At 41.5% G+C, this 13,598-nt stretch overlaps 1 protein-coding gene across 1 annotated transcript in view; it reads left to right on the plus strand.

Moving 5' to 3' along the window:
- Positions 1-13,598, plus strand: part of prex2 (phosphatidylinositol-3,4,5-trisphosphate-dependent Rac exchange factor 2) — a 93,979-nt gene that overhangs the window by 47,734 nt on the left and 32,647 nt on the right. Inside the window, exons 21-29 of the mRNA XM_005471820.4 lie at positions 1,179-1,296; positions 1,964-2,148; positions 3,995-4,156; positions 6,387-6,609; positions 7,386-7,593; positions 10,478-10,657; positions 10,917-11,011; positions 11,365-11,447; positions 13,229-13,319. Coding sequence (XP_005471877.1) covers positions 1,179-1,296; positions 1,964-2,148; positions 3,995-4,156; positions 6,387-6,609; positions 7,386-7,593; positions 10,478-10,657; positions 10,917-11,011; positions 11,365-11,447; positions 13,229-13,319 — 1,345 coding nt within the window. The remainder of the gene's footprint in view (positions 1-1,178; positions 1,297-1,963; positions 2,149-3,994; positions 4,157-6,386; positions 6,610-7,385; positions 7,594-10,477; positions 10,658-10,916; positions 11,012-11,364; positions 11,448-13,228; positions 13,320-13,598) is intronic.

Below are 13,598 nucleotides of genomic sequence, written 5' to 3' on the forward strand. Positions count from 1 at the left end.
ACTGATTACCCTGGTTCTCTCTGTCTTTCCTTCTCTTGGGTCATTACGCAAAAATAATAGTAGTTTTGGCTTCTTTAGCGCTGACCCCTGGCTCACAGCAGTGGGCTTGTTGTGGGAGACTGGCAGGCTGCAGATAGAGGTGGGAAAGGATCCCGAGGCTGGCTGGGGGTCAGAGTGGGTGAGAGCCTTGGAGTAAGACTAATTGAAGATGGAAGGAAAGAGGGGGATGGTACGGGGTAGGCTAGACAGCAGACAAGTGTAGGAGGAGAGCTCGGTCCACCTGTTGAAGGTGGGAAACAGTGAAAAATAGAAACCCCAGGGTGTGTGTGTATGGTGTGAGTTAGTGTAGTGTGTCATTATAATTGAGCCTCGTGTGGACCTCAGGCTTAATGATGCACTAGAGTGTTCCAAAACTCCTGGAGATCTGGTTTCCATCAAGTGTGGACACGGAGGAACCACCCTCTCCTTCTCGCTCTTTGCGTCTTTGTATGTGTTTGCATATGCGTGCCTGCGTGTGCGGTTGTACACTAGAAAACCACAGACCAATGGGACGGCGCAGCATGTAGCCTTGGCAGAAAACCCTCTGTGGGCTTGGGTGTAGCGAAAGGACACACACACACACACACACACACACACACACGCACACACGCGCACACACGCACACACACATACACACATGGCATGCTAGAGTGGGTTGATGAGACTGGCATGGGTTTGCTTTTGCGGTCTCACCGAGAGCCATGTTTCCATATGTTTGTGAAGACTTTTCACTGTATGCTCTGCCAACCCAACTGTGACACTGCACACCATATCTAGGCAGAATCAGCTAAACGGGCTGCAACAAACCTCCAGCCTCAGCTTGTGTACACATGCACACAATCAACAGAGTAATAGAAATGCCACCTGTTAAACACCAGGGTTGGAGGGATAAGAGTGATGCTGCAGTAGATTGATTCATGTGGACAGTTGCGTACATATGGGCCTATAATCTCTCCAGTTAAATTAATTGTAAATTAAAAGACACAGATGGACTACAGTTAGTCAATTTAAAGTGTAAATTGGGGGGAAAATTTCATTTTAGCATCTTCTTCACTAATATGATGCAAAAATAATGTTATTAAAAGTCCAAATGTAATCAATCTCTAATTTTTTTTCTTCTTTTTTTTAAATGTATTTAGCAAGATACTATTAAGTGGGTCTACAACAGCAGTGAGAGCGCCCAGGAGGACAACCAGAAAACTAACCAGAAACCCATCACTGAGAAGAATGGAGATGGCTTTGAGTGTAAAGTCGAAGGTGACGACACACACACACATGTGCTCATTCACAAGCTACATGGGAATATGTCATTTTGGCAAAGTGCTTCTTTTTCTTTTCCTTTTCTCAAAGTGTCTGTGGATGTAATGCAGGGTTGTTCACAGGAACACAATCCCATTACCTCCTTCAGTTAACAAGTAAAACATAGCTCCAAACATGCTCATCTGGAATGTGTTAGTGTGAGAACAGCTGCCCCCTCTGGCTCATCAAGTGTTAATTTCCCCCTGCAATTTATGCATCCCAATGAGAGAGTAAAACAGGAAAACTATTCCCTTCATAGCAAACAGCTCTGTCAGGATTTATAACTACATTAGGTCACTGCTTTACTGTAGGGCTGGTTAACTTGGTGCTCTTGGAATTGCTCCGGGTTTTTTCTTTTTGGAGGGAAATGGAAGAAAGCCACGAGCAGAAGGTCTTTCTCTGAAACTATCTGCAGATTTGGTGAACAGAGGCCTCCCACAGTTCTAAGTGTGGTGATGAAAACACTGGGAAAAACTGCATCAGTGCATTGCAAAACATTATCACATGTCATTATAATAGTTTCAGGCATAAATACATACTTGTTCCTTCGCCAGTTAACATAAATATTTTATACTATGTTTTTTTTTTAAATGTCTTATGTTTTTGTGTATTTCTCCAACCTCAGAGGTAATGGACAAAATCAACACTATAGCTATCATTGATGGAAAAACAGACCATGTAAGTCTGACAGTAGACAATGTCCACCTGGAGTATGGAGTGGTGTACGAGTATGACAGCACAGCTGGCACCAAGTGCCATGTACTGGAGAAGATGGTTGAACCCAAGGGATTCTTCAGCCTCACTGCTAAGGTAAAAATGCAATTACATGAATAGATTACATTTCCTTTCTCATTCAGGGTGTGTGTTTTACTTATCTTAATGCAAAAATTATTGGTAGGCTAGTTGGTAGCTTTTATAGTAGATATTTGTCCAATATCAAATTTTCCAGCCCTACATTTATTAGCATTTTCTCTCATGTATTGTATTTGTTTAACTGAATATGACTCATAAAGCTACTTTCAGGTGCTTCCTTATTTACAAGGAGTTGTCACAGCACATATCCCTGCATGTCTGATTTAGACTTACTTAAATGCATTTCTTGATGCAACCCTAGAGAGATTTTTCTCCCCTCTGGAGACTGTGGAAATGTGTTAACCACTACACTATGGATTCATTAATTGCAGGCCTCGTGTGATTCACTATTACTAAGGCAGGAGGCAAAGTTTGGTGTTTAGGGCTCCGTAAAAATGCAGAAAAGCCCCCATGAGGTGTGTATTCTCCACCTGATGGGGGAACCCAGTAGTTGAAGTTCTCTGTGTTAGCAAATCCACATCTAGCGGAATGTCCTATTCAGCTAGTAAAAATCCCCCTGAGCATAATTTATCAAGCAAAGATGTTGCGTTAAGCTGTGACTTTCATCCTGGATGGTTGTGGACATAAAGAGGGACGACAGTGAAAGAGAGGGAGACATTTTATCACCTTTTAGATGATGGATAGTGGTGCTTATTACCAAAGAGCAGCTCCTTGCTTGGTAAGGGATAGCAGCAGACAAGATGTGAACAGACTTTACATCTTGTCTGTGTTTTAGCCGGCTCTTGAGCAGGAGACTACTAACACACGACACTTTTCTCCTCAAATTTGACAAGATACACAAATTCCACCATAAATTCCAGTGTAATGTTTTTGTTGTCACTAAATCCAACAGCTTTCCTGCTGTGCAGATTGGAGTGGAGCTTGAAGCTAGTGAAAAGAGACAGCTTTATTTTAGTCGTGTTAGTTCTCAGCTGGGCTAAGTGCATGCTTTTTACATCCCAGCAGTGATGTTCACAGAATGATCATTATTGATTTAAGATACACAGAGGATGGAAGATTCACTCAGACACAGATGCACACTTGCTGATGTGGGAAATGAAACACAGTTTGAAGCGTATTTCTGCCAAATTTCATGATGAACAACATCTGTCTTGTTTATGGTAAATTAGACAAGATCACATTTGGGTACATGTTTTTAAGTTGATCTAGATTTACTGTTCTTGTCCTCTAAAGTCTGTGAAAGCTCTCTTCTAAATGCGGCCGATGACATGCACAAAACAACACTTGCCATAACTTCTCTCACTATATGCAATATCTCTTTTCTCCCAAGTAAAATTTTAGTGTTATAATAAACATCTGCTCTCGCATTCCACGCCGTCCTCTGAGATCTGTGTGATGTTGAATTTTAATGTTGGTTACGCTGTCGGGGTGCATGGGTTGTCTTGTGCTTCAGTCTCTTCCTGCTGTTACATTTCCTCCCTCGCTTTCCTCCCTCCTCCACTGGGCATCTCATTAAGAAGGCTCAGAGTTTTGCGTGTCTTATTGTCTTCATATCTAATCTCTGATTTGCAGTCTTCATATGAACAGTATATGCATCACAATCTGAGTTTATCTCCGTGCACGTGCAAATTTTTTGATATTGGAATTAAACTGCTGATGAAATGCTGCAGAAAAATCTGCCCTCTGTCCAATTTTGATCTTGTTTTCGACTGAATAAGGAGCTTGGTCATTCATTTACATCCCATTAGTTCCTCCAAAAGGGATTTTTTTTTTTTTAAAAAAAAAGAAACATTTGCATATCATTTAATCAACCCTGACTTTTGTTTACTCTTTCTGAAATCAGATCCTGGAGGTACTGGCGCGTAATGATGATGCGCTGGTGCAGATGTGTGGAAGGTTGATTTCCAGCTGTGATCTGATCCCAGAGGAGCTGCGGGTGCGCCTCAGTGCCATGCATAGTGAGAGGGCAGAGCACATTAATCGACGCATCACTAACTACAGAAAGGTAACTGTTTGGAGGGCCTTGAGCAATCTCTCGTCGCCATGCTAAACTGTACAGCTTGGAAGTGTGAGTATGGACAATTCTCTAAAGTCCTACAATAATAGAAACAGGATGCAGCTGTGCATAGATCCACAACATGGTTTTGCTCCTGAAAGAAAGACTGGGGATCCTTTCTGAAAGCTGTAAAACATCGATATAGTGTAACAGGACTTGTAGAGGGATTTTCACTACATACTGACTAAAAATGAAAAGAAACTTTAGTGTTAAGGACTTTAAGTACACTGAAAAGGTACAGACAAGGTACACATGCATATTTTTCTCACTGTGCTGACTTTGTTTCCATTAAAGTATCAAGGTGCATCAGTCAGTAACTGGACTGGACCGTAGTACAAACAAGTTCAACCAAGAGCTCAACTATCAGAATGCTTCTTAGCGGCACATGTAATGAGTGGTCGTTGACCTTCAAGACTAATTAAGCCAAAGTGTCTTGCTGACTTCCACACTTATTGCTGACTTTGTGATTGTGTCCACAATATAGCGCTTTGGTTTCAATTACAGCTGGTAAATGACAGAGCCAAAGCATTTTCAGCACTTTTCATTCACATCTGCAAGCATGTGTCTATAGGCAAAACAACGCATGCAAGTGTGCGTGAGAGAGAGAGGATCTGACTCAACATGCGATTGTGCCTTGGATTCATTACCAGTCACTTATAAATATCTCTGCATAGCCACAGCCAGTATTTTTTTGTTGTGTAAGATCCCCTCATGCAGCAGAGCATTCCTTCTCAGACCCCTAGAGAAAAAGAGCAAAAAAATGTATGTAGAGAGAAAAATGAAATCTGTGTGGGACAGGAAGACGGAACAGAAAATGATTAGAAGGAGACATGAGCTTGGAATAAATTTTCCTGACTTATTCGGAGATCGCGTGGATGTGTTAAATGACTCTTCGGTCACTGAAGGTCACTTCGTTGTCCATGTGAATCATCTGTTCAGTTGAAACAACAGCTTCACACTCCAGCTTTAAGAAATAAAAGATGAGAAATGTTTGCTTAAAGTTATTTTTTTCAGGCGTACGCTATGTTAGGCTTGTGTTATCTGCCTAAGATGCTAAAACCTGATCTGATGGCTTAAAGCATCTGTTGTATATCCAAGACAGGATTCAGGCCTGGTGGGGGTGGGTTCACGCAAAGTGTAACCAAGTAATGCAAAGAAAAAAAATACCTTCATGATATTCTGTATCAGCTCTATTGGTGAAAACGTCACTGGGTGTTATGTTTTTACAAATAAAGTGCAACTCTTAAAAAAGAGGGTTTTTTTTGGTCTTTTACAATAGTTCCGACCTCTGTGAGCTTGACCGTTATGAACGCCGAGCACTCCACCAGCTGTTCACTTTGCTTTCTACTGCGCACAGCTGTAAACATGGCAAAGCGAAAGAGGAATGATGTCACCGGTGTAGCTAGGTGTAACTGAAATGGATTAACACAAGGCAGCCATCCTGACACGAGGCTTTCGTTTTGCCATTTTCTGTTTACATTCTTTTGCTGCTAACACCTTCTTACAGATGATATCATGCACGGTTAGTCGGGAAGGAATGTGTGGGCTGTGGTGTCACAAAAAAGCACGATTTTATGACTCGGTGATCCCTGGGCTGGCACAGTGACCATCAGAACAGACAGAAATGTAGTCTAGTCTGAACCAGACGTCCTAAAACACAATTTTTATTTAAAACGTGTTTGATATTACTGCGCTGAAAATAAAACCACTGCTCTGGATGTCGTTATAGCTGAACCTCCAGTCGTAATTACAGCATGATGATACGAGCTGCTATGCACCGTTTTAACTCTGTTCATATCAATTTAAATGATAAATGGTGATGTTGAGGTCTGGAGTTCTTCACATATGTAAGTAATGATAATCTCATGAGTCTGTCTTGGATCTTTCATTCGGTTTAAATATTTGAGTTTGAATGTTGAGAACATACAGAAATTGGTGTTTATTCTTTTCTTCTAGGACCAGATGTCACGCATAGTATGTAAAAACAAAACAGCACATTTAGCTAGATAAATACACTGTTATGTTTCACATGAGCTGCATAATGCAAATATTCTTCCTTTTGTAGCCCACCACCTACCAGTATACCAAAAGGTGGCTTTCACTGCTGTAATTGCTGTGATTGTGTAAAATCTTAAAAGAAAATTGTTGTAACTATTGTAATTTATTGCTCTTGTTCCAGTTTTCCCGGGTACTCAAGAACAGGGCATGGCCCACCTTTAAACAGGCGAAGGCCAAGGTGTCTCCTCTCCATAGTAGTGACTTCTGCCCCACTAACTGTCACATTAATGTGATGGAGGTGTCCTATCCAAAGACCACAACCTCTTTGGGTAGTGCGTTTGGTGTGCAGCTGGACAACAGGAAGAATACGCTGGAGAAAGGAGGCCGCAGCAGTGCTGAGCAGGGTGAGCATAACAAAACCCACCTGGACAGTGGAGGAATTTTACATATTGATTGATATGTCTGTATTTATAGGTACATGTAAATAGAAATACAATACATAACTAAATACATTGTACATAAAGCCATCAAGTTGCTCAATAATAGCTCAAAAAGGAGAGGAATGCAGTTTACACTTATATGAGCCCCATAAGGGCAATTGGTCCCCACAAGTATGTAACATTTCAAAATTTTGGTCCCCACAAAGATATGTAAACATGTACAAACACACACACATAAAGCTATATAAACTTCACAAACTATAATTATATATATTTATTAATTTTAATTCTTTGTAAGTTGCGCTTGGACATTGTTGTAATTCCACATTTAAACTATTCCACAATTTTACACTAAATATGAATATAGAAAAACATCTTCTTCCCTTCAGAAAACTGCTTCTTTTGATTTAGTGCACCTCTTAAATTGTAAGCCCCACCCCCCAAAATATTCATAATGGTTACTACTAACCTTACATTATAAGGTTAGTAGTGCTGTTTTTCCTCTTCGAATTTAGCAATAATATTTATGTCAAACCATCCGGTTCAAAAGTTGCTGTTCACACCAGAGCTCAAGGTATTTGTTTCATCAGAAAATAGAACACATTTTTAAAAAGTCATTTTGCATATATCATTGATAATTTTGGCCCTACCACTCAACCCTGTGGTATGCCACACACAATGTCCAGCTTTTTTTAATTTGATTTCTACTGTTTTTTTTTCCTTCATGCTTCTATGTTCAGGTAAGCTGAACCCCATGGTAAATGTGCAGCACACCATCACAACTATGGCAGCACCATCGGGTCATAGCCTGGGACGGACTGAGGGCCACGGCCTTCGTTTCCTGCTCAGAGAAGAGGACCTGCTCACCCTGGATGCATATCAGAAACTTCTCTATAAACTCACTGCTGCTGTCAAGGAGATGGAGACACATGGCGCCCACATTCATGAGTGAGTAGCTTTGTGTGCATACCTACTCTCAATGAAATATGTTTCATTAATGATCACAGACCTTTGAAACCAGATTGTGTCATATAGCATGCTGTAGCCAAAGTAACATGCATAATAAATGTGCAACAGCTGGTCATTAGTAAACATGCAGCACCTATGAACGCTATGCATGTGACAAAGATTTGGGCAGAAATGTGTTGATTTGGATTTTTTTTTTCTATAACAACAGAATTTGTGCTGGAAAAGTAGTGTGTGGCCAATCAGGACTTTGGCATGGTTGTTTCTGTTACGGGACTCATTATTTGGAGTCACATGAGGCAATGGAAAGGAAATGGGAAACACTCCTCCTGTCAAACTCAGCCACACCACCCGTGAACCAGGAAGTACTGTCTCACGTAGGAGGGCGTGACGCTCGATTTCGTTTTCCTCAGTGACCTGCCTTTAAAGAGAAACTTCTGTCTACAGACTGCTGCAGCAGCAGTCTGTAATATTTACTGGTGGAAAGCTAACTGGTTATAATGTTTGTTATGAAAAAGAGCCATTTGGGGGATTTAGTCATTAGGAGTCTTCTCGGCTAAGGCAGCAACATTCGGAGAATGACATTAAACATTGCAAGCGGAGCTGTCACCTAACTGCGGTAATAATGAGCGGAGTCCACAGCAGGGCTCGTAATGAGTGAGTCTGGACAAATTTCATTATGCTCCTGTCGATGGCAATTAACGTAGTCGCATCCATGCACACTGAAATGGTCCAAGACGTATCCACCAAAGCGAAAGTGACCTTTAGCATCAGCTATCTGTTCAAACATGCGGATACACACGAGCACTTAAGGAGCTTGTTAAGGCTGAGCTGTAAGGTTGGGCACGAGTGATACTAATAGGATGCACTGCAAGCATCAGCAGTGTGAGTGAATCTCTTTGACCTTTTGTGGGTGCTTTGAGAACTTTAGCAGATTAGTTTTCATTAACCTGTTCACAAATTGGCCAAGGGTCATTATTACTACTTTAACTGCTACAAATACTACAGGCACCTTTCCCTCCCTCTCTTAGCTTGTCTAAGCCTGTCTGTGTCTTTTTCTTTATCTCATTTCCTATCTCTTGATGTATTTGCACCCATCAGCATGGATACTGCAGACTGACATTCTTCACTCACTGTGACTCTTCCTTTTCTGTACTGGGTGTGGTCAGCTCTGACAGCACTACTTGAAGGATGTAATAATGAACTCGGGTGACTATTTTGTGCGTTATGTTACACACAGTCCTCTTCCGTTCCCAACATCAGAGGAAGTCTACGGTACATTTGTGGCAGATTAGAAATATCCGTAAGCAATTTGGGAAACGCAAACAACTCCACGTTATATAAGTTCTTGGCCGGCCAGTGAGGAATCCATTTTTGAGGCTGTGACCTGTGAACCTTTGTCTCCGGGGCCACTGAGAAGGCTTCGCAGCTGTGTGAGGACATTCCTGGCAACGTGCGTTATATCAGGGCCTCCTCCCTTCCTGAATCCAATACCACCCGTTTTCATATCTTTTCCTTATTCTTTGCACATTATAAAAAAGTGCCTTGACTAGCAGTGGGTAGAGAGCTATAGGATCCACTGACTTATTTATCTGACTATGGAGTGAAGCATTATGCAAATTTCTTACTGTGGAACGGCCTGATGCGGAGCTTTTGTAATGCACAAGCACTTACAGATGCAATAAATGTGATGGAAGTCTAATAGTTTAATGTGTCAAAGTGGGTTAAAGAGCTTCCTGTTGGAGATTAAGAGATCTTTCTGATTTGGTGCAATAAGCAGTGATGTACTTTGGCCTGCTCTCATTCTCTTTTTTCTCTTTTTTTCTGTCTCTCTCTTTTGAAGCCACTTCTCTGATCCAGTCATTGTTATTCTGCTTTGCTCCCTCGCCTCAAAGGCCCCAAACTGCGTTCACTTCTTTATTAACCAATAGCCAATCACAGAGCCTGGAGGGCTTCTCCATGGCGATGGAATGCCACTCAGTTTTACAAGGGGCATTGTGGTGCCTCCTGGAGTGGACCTTAATGAGGGCATCTTTGTGGCCTAGTCAGCCTGTGAATGGGTAGAAAGGGGGTCGGGGGAGGAAGGGGGAGATGGTGAGGAGAGGTGTTGAAAATCATAAAAATAGGCATTAAACTGGAATGCATTTGGCTTCCATCAGAGAGACAGGTTGTTTATTTTTGATGCATCCCCTCCCCTCTGCCTCTGAAACGTCTTGGAGGCCAGTGGTGTGACACAATGGAAAATGCAAGCAGACACAAATTAAAATAAGTCTGAAATGTAAACAGAAATCGCGTGTCAGTGTTTTGCGTGGGGAGAGATTTAAAAAAAAATAAATTAAAAAAAATCCCTAGCCTAGAATTTATTGGAATATGGCTTTAAATGCCACCATGTGTTGCTGCAACTGTGAAAATATCCCACGTAGCCTCTTCCTGTTTCTCTGATAGCTGTCTAACAGAATACAAGCCAAGGGTAATAATAAGAGCGGAGCTGATCTCTGCAGCCGTGCTGCAGCGTGTTGACACAGCTGCACCTTGCTACATGTTTGAACCTATTAATACGATGCCGATCCCTGACATCTGAAGCTGTTGTGCGGAAGTCAAACACAAACAGACTGGGGTTTGAGTTTGGCCTGCTCACTCAGCTGTGGAAGCTTACTACATTTGCGTGGGCTAAAGTGCAGACTGTATGCACCGATGAAAACGTTTCAGTGCTGGGACATGTGTAAGATCATGTGTATGATCAAAGGAGCTGCTGTTATCATGCTGCTTTGTTTCTAGATTTGGATGAACGTCATAGTTTTAAATAACCCTTCCTGCCTTTCTTCCTTTTCCCCCCCCTCCTTTCCTTCCTTTCTCTCTCCATCAGCCTTCTTTCCTCCATCACCCATCCTCCAGCCTCAGAGGTGAGAACCCCTGAGAGCTACATTACGGGAGAGAGTGAGGCAGAGAAGGGTGAAAGGAATGGGAAGAAAGTCTGTTTTAATATGGCAGGGGACGAGCAGGAGGACTCCGGGCACGACACAATCAGCAACAGAGACTCATACAGGTAAAACCAAAGTCAAACATGGTCACATAGGGTGATCGAATTTCTGAGAGTCTTTATCATTTAAAAGATTTTCGAAAAACAAGTAGCAAAGTTGTAATATAAAGCAATATTTATGTATAGCTTTTCATACAATAAATGCAGATGCACGTCTTAGTTTTCCATACCTAAAGTGTATGATATCAAACCTATCCATATCAGTTATTATGTGCACCTCTAAAGTATACATCATCTTAAATTTTTTTCTCAAATTTCTTATCAGTGACTGTAACAGCAATCGAAACTCCATTGCCTCCTTCACCAGCATCTGCAGCAGTCACTGCAGCTCCTACGTTCACAGTGACGACATGGACTCAGGTATACAAAATGTAACAATATGGACACTGTTATCCTCCACATAAAGCTTATCAGTATAAATCATGCATGAGTTGTATTTTCTGTGTAATATCCTCATGATTGATCACATTAAGTAACCTGTGACCATGCAGCAGTAGGGAGGAAAACCCTGTTTCAGCTCAGTGTCATAAACCGTAACCTTTGTCAGCAGTAATATTATAAAAGGCTGTCTTGTAACAGGTAACAGTTATTAAGTGAAACTGTGTATTTGAACTAACTAGAATGCACTGGACTTTCTGTCCACATACAGTAAACCTATGCACTGGTTTTACTACAGTACAGTTGTGTGATCAGTTGTAATCCCACCTCTGCAGGAGATGAGATGCCCTCGAGTGTGTGGCTGTCCCATGATAAGCAGAAGAAGCTTCACAGCTTTCTAGAGCACCTGTTTAGCCAGGTGGGTGAAATATGACTTAATAAGTTTTTTTTACGCAATTTTATTTTCCCAGGACATTCCTCAGACTTAATGTTGGTTATTGGACAATGACACATTTTCTGTTATTTAGCCTCTGAACACCACAGTGCACAGTTTAAATCCAGCAGTCAAGGTGTGATTGAAGTGGAGACATACATTTTTATAATACATAGTCTTCCACTTCAGCGGAACCAGGATACTAGTGTTTAAGTGGCTAAGAGTAGTTTACATTAGGCTTGTGGCCAGGTGAGGTCTGCCTCCTTCTTATTCCATTCTGTGAATTCAGAAGATAAAAGATAAATTGATTCCTTGTTCAGGTGTCATTGCAAGTGAAAGAAGCCATCACTATGCTAAAAAACAGGACAAAGCAAAGACTTTAAGAGTGGACAAAATGAACAATATGGTACTAAAAAGACAGAATACCCATCTGACCCTACAACACCAAAAGCCCTGAAAGCCCACAGAAGACAACTAAAGTGGATGGTTACGAAAAATAACTGTTTAAAAGATCCATCCAGGTGAAGAACACTCTTGAGGAGGTAGACATATCATTGTGAAGGTCTACAATCAATATATATTCATGAGGTTCACAACAAAGTGCAAACCAGCAGTTACACTCTTGAGCTCCACATTTTCTGTGGAGGCAATGTTACAGCATGGGCACGTATAGATGCCGGTGGAATGAGGCTACTAGTGTTTTTTAACTGCTGCTGCTGAGATTCAGCCAAATGCTGCAAAACTGACTGGACAGTGAAAATAGACAATAGCACAAAGCTTACTGCAAATCAACCCAAGAGTTTCTCAAAGCAGAGATAGGAGATATTCTTCTGTGGCCAAGTCAATCTCCTGATCTCATCCCTACAGAGCATGCTTTTCAGTGACTGGAGACAAAACCAAATGCAGACCCCCCACAAACAATCAGCAACTCAAAGCGACTGCAGTAAAGACCTAATAGAGCCTCTGAAGGGAGGAAATACAGCATTTGGTGATTCTAGGCTTCAGGCAGTCACTGCAAATGATTTTCATCCAAGTATTAAAAACAATCTTTATATTTAAAATCCTGTTAGTTAGGAACTGTGTATAAAAATAGCTGTAATTACAAAACAGTTACGGCAATTGCACTTCAATCACATCGGTGTCATTGTCCAAACACTTGTCCCCTTTTTGTTGCCTGGTTAAAATGAAAGAAACATGTTATTGTGTCGCCTAATGGTATTGTGTGATAGTTCTGATTTCCTTGTGCGTTAACACAAATATGAGACCAAAATGCACAGGGAATGAATTTCAAACACAAAGAAATGCTCTTGTTTCATGTGTAACTTATTGTTTTTTCCAAAGGTCAAATGTTTATTGGGGCTTTTGGGTATGAAAAGCAGGAATTGTGTATTTTTGAATTGTGCTCAGGAAGGGAAAAATTGCAAGAGACTTAATGATCCTTGACCTTTCTGGAACCTTGAGAGCAAAGACCAACCAAATCTTATTACGTGTTTTATGAGGACATTTCAATTGGCAGAGGACAAGCACAAAAAAATAAGCGGTGGTTGGCTGTCTCTGCTGTGCAGTGTGTGAACAAAGCACAAACTTTGTTCACTGGAGCTCTGTCGGCGTGTGTATGTGTGTTGGAGAAAGAGCAGGAAAAGCAGGTGTTGGATATGCCTGGGCAGTTTTTTGCTTTCATCCACATCCACATGCAGTACTTTCGATCCGCACTTAGTGGGGAAACTGTATCAAGTGCATCAGCTTGACCCTGGTTCTGTCTTCAGGTGGACTCAATCACTAGCATGCTGACAGGAGCAGTAGTGGCTCGGGCATTTGAGCAGACCAAATGCTTCACACCTGGAAGAGGATTACAAGGTAAGACAGCCCCTTGTGCCGGTGATGTCGTCACCGCTTATGTAACGTTCCTTGTGGATGGAAAAAGTCTAACCTTTTCATTAAAGCTAATTACTAATGTGTTTTCCTCTGTGTTATATTTGCATCGTTTTGGGAGAAAGGACAAAGAAAAAGATGATGCTAGAGACTCTTGAGCACCGACGGCACCAATATGGACATAAAACAGAACAGGCACTGAAAAATGTTGCAGCCGCCCGCACATAGGGGCAGCAACTTCCTGTTGTGTAATGAGTGTGTGCA

Source organism: Oreochromis niloticus, linkage group LG9 (assembly GCF_001858045.2).
Source record: "Oreochromis niloticus isolate F11D_XX linkage group LG9, O_niloticus_UMD_NMBU, whole genome shotgun sequence".
Taxonomy (NCBI): domain Eukaryota; kingdom Metazoa; phylum Chordata; class Actinopteri; order Cichliformes; family Cichlidae; genus Oreochromis; species Oreochromis niloticus.